Source organism: Physella acuta, unplaced genomic scaffold (genome assembly GCF_028476545.2).
Source record: "Physella acuta isolate Inbredline_101_S28 unplaced genomic scaffold, ASM2847654v3 ptg002303l, whole genome shotgun sequence".
In the NCBI taxonomy this organism is placed as follows: domain Eukaryota; kingdom Metazoa; phylum Mollusca; class Gastropoda; family Physidae; genus Physella; species Physella acuta.
Genome location: NW_026733801.1, coordinates 87,675 through 96,924, shown reverse-complemented (window position 1 = coordinate 96,924; position 9,250 = coordinate 87,675). Strand labels below are relative to the sequence as shown.

General features: G+C 37.8%; 1 protein-coding gene across 1 annotated transcript; it reads right to left on the bottom strand.

Annotated features, from left to right (window-relative positions):
- Window positions 1-6,982: 6,982 nt before the first annotated feature.
- On the bottom strand, window positions 6,983-8,798 carry LOC131932877 (transcription factor Sp9). The gene is made up of 2 exons (XM_059289783.1): window positions 8,442-8,798; window positions 6,983-7,942 (listed from the first exon to the last, which is right to left on the bottom strand). The coding sequence occupies exons 1-2, from the start codon at window positions 8,766-8,768 to the stop codon at window positions 6,983-6,985; spliced, it is 1,287 nt and encodes a 428-aa protein (XP_059145766.1). The 5' UTR covers window positions 8,769-8,798.
- Between the last annotated feature and the right edge of the window lie 452 nt (window positions 8,799-9,250).

Here is a 9,250-nt window from a genome sequence, read left to right as displayed (position 1 = left end):
GTGTATCTGACGATTAATTTAACATCTTACTTAGGCATATTGCTAACAATACAACTACCGATGTCGAAATGTAAATAAAGCGGGAGTGATCTCCCCTATTCTTTCTGGAACATTCTTATATAAACACTAAGGGGGGTGGCAACTCCGGTGTAATTGCCATATTGACATGTTTTTACTTTCTCGTATATACGAAGTATAGAGAAAGTCTTGTAATCGTGCAAAAAAAATCGAGATTTTTACAAATCTCGACGTTTTACACCTCACTGATACGGAAAAACATAATTTTGCAATCTTGTCCGTATGTCTGTGTGTCTGTCTGTCTGTCTGTCTGTGTGTCCGTGTGTAAACACGATAACTTGAGTACCGTTACAGCTAGGTTGATGAAATTTCATATATAAGAATTTTATCAAAATCGTAGATCCGTATCAACTTTTGAGCGATTTCCGATAACCGGAAGTGGTACTTTTCCTACTTTGAATTTTTCAAAAGCCTATAACTTGAGTACTATTTCAGATAGATAAATGAAATTTCACATGTAAGTAAAAGATCTAATTCTCTACCTTCTGTTAAATTTTGAGTAATTTACGTTGACCGGAAGTAGTAATTTACGCTACTTCCGATTTCTCAAAAAACTAATGTAAATTTTTAAAGTACTAATAATATTGCGCACTATTATGCACTTTTTTATTTAGCGTTCACTCGGTGTGCAATTCTTTTGTCTACGAGATTTTATTCTATTTTTAAAACTTTAAGTATTTAAAATGAATTAAAAATCATGTCTATAGCCCGAGTTCCCATCCCCTGTTATTTTATATAAAAATATTCGAGAAAGTTTAGGGGAGATCACTCCCGGTTTATTTAATCAATTTTTAAATACATTTTTAAAATGAATTATGCACCAAATGAACAAAAAAACGGTGAGTGTATAATAGCTAGTACTTTATAAAGAAAAACTTGTTTAATTTTCAAAGAGTTAGTTAATCATCTAATTAAGTAACATTTTATGTCACATAACATTGTCTTCGAGTCTTGACCTACGTGAAAAGTTTAAAATATATAGGTCCGGTAAAAGAGTCCGATATTTTACTCGCAAATTTCCTATTGTGACGGACATAAGATAGATGAAACAAGTTAAAAATAAATTCTCATGCGGTTTTTTTTTTTTTTTTTTTTTTTTTTTTTTTTTGCGAAATCGGAAAAAAAGGGTAAAAAACTACTAACGGTCACCGGAAAGTACTCCAAATTTGATAGAAAACAGATAGTTATACTTATACGATAGTTCACTTATACGTGAAATCTATCTATCTAACTGAAACAGTAATCAAGTTATAGGCTTTTGAAAAACCTAAAGTAGAGTTAGTTCCACTGAAAAGTTGATACAGAACTACAAATTTGATTTAATACTTACATATGACATTACGTCAACCAAGCTGTTTAGGTACTCTATTTGTTCACAAATAGACAAACACACAGACAGACAGACAGAATTGCAAAGTGCAGTTTTTCCAACTGGATAACGCGTATAACGCCGAGATTTTGATAAATCAACATTTATTATTTTTGCCCAATTAAAATAAGTCCTCTATACTCCGTATATGTTGAAGTACTGAGGTGTAAAACGGTGAAAACTGTCAAAATTTTATGTGATTTTTGTGCACGGTAACAATACTTCCTTTATACACTGTATACAAGAAAGTAAAAAAGAAGGCCTACTTGAACATATTTTTTGATAATCAAATTTAGCGCTTGTTCTACTCTCATTGTGCGTTGTAATATGTAGGTCTGTTTAATTAATCTTTAGTTACCTGATGTTGTAAAGTATAAAGTAAGTAGAGACGTGTTATTTTAAATTTTAAAGGGAAGTATAAAGCACAGCACTTGACAGGTGAAACAATATTTTGTGATGGAATAACTTGCAGAGACTAGCACTTGAATTTCATCCTTTGGGAGTAAGTTATCTATTATCTATTTAATTCTATTTCATCGTTGTGGAGTAAGTTATATATTGCCTATTTCACCGTTGTGGAGTAAGTTATATATTGCCTATTTCACCGTTGTGGAGTAAGTTATATATTGCCTATTTCACCGTTGTGGAGTAAGTTATACCGATCAAGTATAAGTCGCTTGTGTTGGTAAATTATCATTTTCTTAACTACCTGCTTTAATCAGACAATTTTATATGAAAAGAAATAGATTTAAGCCAAAGTTTCGAGAAAGATGAATAGTAATATATATATATATATATATATATATATATATATATATATATATATATATATATATATATATATATATATATATATATATATATATATATATATTCAGTTTTACAGAATCAATTTTAATTTGTTTTAAGCGTTTAAAAAATGCAATTGCTTTTAATTGAAAAATAAAATGGAGTTAAGCTCAAAAGGGTACTTAAATTATTACTTTAAAATTGTCCAAATGTTCAAATGTCTAATCTCTGATCTGTCTAGTTTGTTATGTCCAAATGTTTAAATTCTAGTCTCTGATCTGTCTAGTTTGTTATGTCCAAATGTTTAAATTCTAGTCTCTGATCTGTCTAGTTTGTTATGTCCAAATGTTTAAATTCTAGTCTCTGATCTGTCTAGTTTGTTATGTCCAAATGTTTAAATTCTAGTCTCTGATCTGTCTAGTTTGTTATGTCCAAATGTTTAAATTCTAGTCTCTGATCTGTCTAGTTTGTTATGTCCAAATGTTTAAATTCTAGTCTCTGATCTGTCTAGTTTGTTATGTCCAAATGTTTAAATTCTAGTCTCTGATCTGTCTAGTTTGTTATGTCCAAATGTTTAAATTCTAGTCTCTGATCTGTCTAGTTTGTTATGTCCAAATGTTTAAATTCTAGTCTCTGATCTGTCTAGTTTGTTATGTCCAAATGTTTAAATTCTAGTCTCTGATCTGTCTAGTTTGTTATGTCCAAATGTTTAAATTCTAGTCTCTGATCTGTCTAGTTTGTTATGTCCAAACTAATGCCCTCTAGTCTCCATTGTAGCTTGACATCTGTTTTCAGTCAAATGTTTGTTTATTTCTTTTGATAAAGCGTTAAAGTGACTCTACATTTTTATAAATATATTTGTAAATATATCAGATAGTTTTAGTTTTTTGTTTGTTTATGTATCAAAAATCTATACATTTGACTAATATGAACACCACAACTGACAAAACAAGCGCTATAACTGACGTACATAATCAACGTATCTTACATTTACAAATATATAACTTACCCGTACAAGCACCTAACTACATATATCAGCTTAGTTATAAAAGAGCTTTACCTTTCATATACAGTCACCATGGTTTTCGTATAAACGAAGCGCAATACAAACATTGTAATGATAGCACGAATACACACGTTGATTTTAAAATTTTATTTCTAAATCCACTCCAGCCCCACCCAACCCATCAATCATTACAAATCTTTGGCCTTATACTCACAGCTTGCTCAAGTTGGTGAGACAGTTCAATCATAAACATAAAAAAATCAAAGCAAAACATGGCATATTAGAAGGGCAATTCGTTCACAATTCACAGACATTCAAAGTTATTTCCCTTCTCTTCGGTGTGGGAATCTATAGCAAAAATCGCTCTTTAGCGAGATAAAATACGTTCTGGTATGTCGAGTCATTTTATCTTCTCATGTAAAGAACATGCAGACTGGTGTTTCTTTCAGGCACTGCCTCACTCTTCGAAGCACGTCTACCCCCCCCCCCCCGAACAAAATAGAATTTATATAGAAAATATATATGTTTACCATTATTCGTCCCCCACCCCCCTCTCCCCCGAAAACAGTCTGAAAGAAACACATTGGTAAAGCTAGTTCTAATACATGTAAATACAGTTATTGTGTTGCTAATTTAGCAATAAAAATAAAAGTGAACATTTTAAACCAATTTTCTAATACACGAAAAAAATAGATCATCTCACACAGCAACTTAAAGAGTAAATCAATCTAATAAATAAACTCACTCCATACAGTAAATTCCTCAATTTTTTTTACAAAAATAAAACACAAAAAAATTAGTTGAAATTTCATGGCATGGGAAAATAATATAAATTGTAGAATAAACACTCACGTATATTTATTTACCAACAAAATATGTCTAGAAAGAATCTCTCTTTTCTAACCGAATATATCTACGAACGCCAGTTTTCATACACAATATATTACTGACAATACATGTACAACCTCTAGAACATATGTCACTCACATATGTCAGTGATCCTACAGAACTACATACATGTCAATCAATGTACAGCAAGGCCGATCAAGAACGTCAAGGTTTATCACACGGGCCGGCCACTGTACACTTATTAAAGGACAACCAAGGCCTAGTACAGTAACACTGTGGTACACTTATTAAAGGACAACCAAGGCCTAGTACAGTAACACTGTGGTACACTTATTAAAGGACAACCAAGGCCTAGTACAGTAACACTGTGGTACACTTATTAAAGGACAACCAAGGCCTAGTACAGTAACACTGTGGTACACTTATTAAAGGACAACCAAGGCCTAGTACAGTAACACTGTGGTACACTTATTAAAGGACAACCAAGGCCTAGTACAGTAACACTGTGGTACACTTATTAAAGGACAACCAAGGCCTAGTACAGTAACACTGTGGTACACTTATTAAAGGACAACCAAGGCCTAGTACAGTAACACTGTGGTACACTTATTAAAGGACAACCAAGGCCTAGTACAGTAGCATTGTGGCACATCAAACACTGAGGTCATACAAGAGAGTTGTCTCGTAATTTGATGATCTCGGTTTACACAACTTGACCAGGGACGTCACAAATTGAACACTTATTTTACAGCTAGCGGTTGTTTAGGTATTTCTTTTTTTTTTTTTTTCTTTTTTTGTTGCCGATCAATATTTGATATAACTTATTTTGTTATTGTAGAATTGTTGCATACTTTACTGACAAACACAGTTTGTTCCCGTAATTATTAGTTATTGTTAGGCTTTACCTAGATGTATTGGGATCAGTTAACGGTAAAATTTAATCTGAGTTGTATGAATATAAAACTGACTTCTGATATCTGATGTAGCTAATAAAAATCTGAGGTTTAGTGAACGATGGGTGGGAAGTAAAATATTTCTCTGAAGATGAAGAGCTTCAAGACGTTAGAAATGTACAGGTGACGACGTTGAGTACTTCATTAAATCAAAGTCCTGCTATGCTGGAGACAGTTTTCTAGTTGGTGTACAGAGATAATCGCTGGAAACAGAACATAATCTTTTACAACATGATTACGTCATGTTACGTCATGACTGTCCATGTGACAAGGACCGACTACATCACAATTATCCACGTGACCAGGACTTCCATGTTTGACAACCATCAAACACATTATCTTAAATTCTGAGCACACTAACTACCAAATGTATCCCTAACACAACTTTATACGACCAGTGCATACAGGTAATGATGGTCTACAGTCTACACAAAGAGAGCTTACAGAATGTTTAACCCCCCCCCCCCCCCCAACCATTATAAAAGTCATATCGCCTACCTGAAATATATCACGGAGAAATCAATAATTTTAGAGTGAGTGTCCATCTTTTACTTTGAATCAGTTTTTAGGCAAGGTTTAGCTTGCCAGGCCTACTTAAAGTTTAGACAATCTAATGTCAAGCATTATGGACTTTGTCTATACTAAAATACTTTTAAGACGTTTTATTAAAAATACACACACTGTCTTTATAAGAACGGTTTGTCGTGTGTTTGTTTACATTTGATGAATTATAGCCTTAAGTTAAAAGAAAGTGAATTGATTTTTAGATCGAGTTGTTTGTGTGTTGTACAGTGCATGTACTATTACACATGAATTTGTTTCACGTTTTCTACTTAAAATATGTTCAAGTCCACTATCAAATATACCACAAAGACTACACAGTCAACATAACACAAAAACTATGACACCAGAGGCGTAGCGAGTGGGGGGGGGGGGGGGGCGGGGGGTACAAATGTCCCCGGGCGCCGACCCTAGGGGGCGACAAAATGGGTTGGGAAACAAATTAAAAGCTCATTTTAGCTGCAGTTTTGCATTATAAATATAAAAAATATATGGGGGAGTGGGCGCCAAATTGAAAGTTTGTCCCCGGGCGCCGGGAAGGGTCGCTACGCCTCTGTATGACACAAAAACTACACACTGCCCCCACCACATCCTGCTGCGTCTAAAATAAAGGGAAATATTTTAGCACACAATTTATGGTACAAAATATATGGTAGCTTACAAAATATGAAGAAATATTTAAAAGAGCAAAGAAAAACAAAGCATAGAATAAAAATGTTAATACTATAACGTTAAAAAATAAAATGAAAACTTGAAATTATTGAACTAGCATCCTAATTTTAGAGATTTTTAGCAAACGCAAACATGTAGTGATAAAGGCTTGTCTGGATTGTAAGTCATGAACGATGAACATTGAACAGAAAATGTGAAAAAAAAGTAAATAAACGCAATATAAAATAATGAAAAAGTTTCACATATATACCAAATCTTTGGTTAATAAAAGAACGTTCTCCAATAAATACCAACAAAGAACAACTGGCCACGATAGACCGGGTGTTCAGATTGTCAACATTGAAATTTGTGTTCATCTTTCTAAACTTTAAGCCTTTTACACATTGTGTGTGTTTTTGTTTCGTCCGTTGGTTTTCGAGTTTCTAGTTTTTAAACCAACACCATGGTGACGCAGCGTGACAGATTTGGGTCACGTGACCTCCTGCACGTGCTACTGCATGTGGGCGACTTACTGGAGATTGAGTCATCTCCCATTGACAGATCATGTAGGTGAGTGGGTGGGGGATGGGTGGGTGGATAAGTCTTGATGTATTGCGTGTCTATTTATATCCAGCGGGAATTACCAATCGCGTGGCGTCATTTGAAACGCGTGATGACGTCATCAAATTTGCGGTTCAATTTTTTTTTTTTAAAAGAAAAAAAAGCTCATAAGGATTTAACATCAGCGGGGTGTGGGGGCGGCACAGACATTCCATGCACATGCGGGTCGTGGGGGGACATGTCGTCGCGAGATAGTCCTCCCTCGCCCGAGGCGTTCTCCGATTCACTTCCGCTTCCATCCCCACCCCCCTCGTTATGCGTCTTGACGTGCTTGCTGAGATGGTCGCTGCGCATGAACCTTTTGTTGCAGACAGGACACGCGAATCTCTTCTCCCCGCTGTGGGTCCGCAGGTGCCTCTGAAGCTCATCCGAGCGGGTGAACCGCTTCCCGCAGAAGAGCCAGTTACAGACGAACGGCCTCTCGCCCGTGTGCCAGCGTAGATGTGCCTTGAGGTGGGAGGTTTTGTTGTAGACTTTCCCGCAGCCCGGGATGTGGCAGCTGTGGATGTTCCGTTTCCTCAGATGTTCCCCAGCCGGACCGAGCCGGTCAGCCTCCTGACAGTTGGGACAATCACAGTTAGAGCGGCCGGTGTAGCGCCGCTGGGTCCGGGAACTCGGGAGTCCGGAAATTCCCGAGCGCGTGGCGGCGAGGAACGGCGACATGGAGGCGGCCCCGAGGTCGGATGGTGACGTCAGCATGGACTTGTACGTGCTGTAGGTGTCCTGTAGGAGGTGCTGGCCCGAGGACAGGAGGGCGTTGGGGTTGGAGCCGAGGGCGTGGCTGAGAGAGAACTCGGAGCTCGGGTAGCTGGGGGAGATTTGAGACCTCAGGGCAGCCGCGCCGGAACCGGAAGCGTCAGAGAGCCAGGAGCTTGGGTTGGCGTGGACGTCCCACCACGCGGCGGCGCCGTTGACTGAGGATGGCGTGGAGACCTCGGTTTTAATGGTAGGGTGCCCGGCGGCGTGGGGGTTGCCGACGTTGAAGGGCCAGGGGTCGTAGGTCAAAGGGTGCATCCTGGAGTACATGCTGCCCAGGGCAGGGCCGCCGAGACTGCTGTCGTGGACCTGTGGGGGAGAGAAGCAAGTTTAAAATCATGACATTTGTTTTAATTACTGTATGGCTGAGATAGTGACTAATGATAACATCAACAGATATTTTACATTTCGCTTTTCAAATTAATAATTAAAGAGAATAATTAGCAAGGCGAAATCATTTGTCTTGTATGGAAAAAAACAACCGTGAAGAGAACAGAAGAAATAAATGTTGAAGAAGATATTAGCCAAATTTGGCTAACTTAGAACATTAGCGTCTGAGATGGGTGTAGTTAATGTAAACGATCTTACTGTGACTCTATTTAAATAAATCGTTTGTAAATATCCAATCGTTATAATTGTTGTTGAAATTGTTGACAATTAAAATGGCGAGATTAAGCTTTTATGGCATTTCTAGAGCGTTATCACGTCTTTGTTTTATGTTTGCAAAACTAAATATTTATTATAAAATGTGTTTTCTCTGCTAAACTATTAAAAAGCGAAACAAAAGATAGAAGAATGTGAAACACACCTTATGTTGTACTGGCGACTGAGAGCCATCATTCCCGTAGGCCCCGCCCCCTCCTGAAGAGGCGGTAGAGAAAATGTCATTGCCGTAGAGAGATCCGCCCCCTGACGAGGCCATGGAGGTCACGGACCGCCCATAACCCAGGTAGGAGGCGCTTGTCTGGGCGGAGCTTAGGTTTGACTTCTGGATGGAGGCGCCACTGACGGCACATGGGCTGGGGCTGGCTGGTTCCGCCTTCCTCCAGGGGTGGAATCCGCCCTTGAGTGTCGGGGAGTCGCTGAATGGGGGCGGGGATTTGCTTGTGATTTTGTTGCACTGTGCTGCCAGCATGGCCAGGGGCGTTCCGGGACCCAGAGGGTGGGTTTCCTGTGGGGGGTGAGAAATTGTTATATCAGATACAATTGTGGGCAGTTGTGTAATTGTTTACTGTGGGGGGTGAGAAATTGTTACATCAGATACAAGTGTGGGCAGTTGTGTGATTGTTGTGGGGGGGGGGTGAGAAATTGTTATATTAGATACAGTTGTGGGCAGTTGTGTAATTGTTTGATGTGGGGACTGAGAAATGATTTTATCAGATACAATTGTGGACAGTTGTGTAATTGTTTACTGTAGGCATAGGGTTAGGCATGTAAAATAGCACATTAATATCTACACAATATTGAAAAGTTAAGTAGTAATTGAACTAGGTGAAGTATTTTGGCCACGCTATAGATACCACACCCCCTCTCACCCTTCACTCTACAAATGTCCTGATATATTCTTATCAGGCATCCGGTAAAAATGTCAGCGTTTTGTAACCGTAGTTTTCTGAC

Coding starts and splice junctions, on each gene's coding strand:
- LOC131932877 (XM_059289783.1), bottom strand. CDS start 8,768: ATGCTGGCAGCACAGTGCAACAAAATCACAAGCAAATCCCCGCCCCCA. Junction 7,943..8,441: donor AGTCGCCAGTACAACATAAG/GTGTGTTTCACA, acceptor TCTCCCCCACAG/GTCCACGACAGCAGTCTCGG.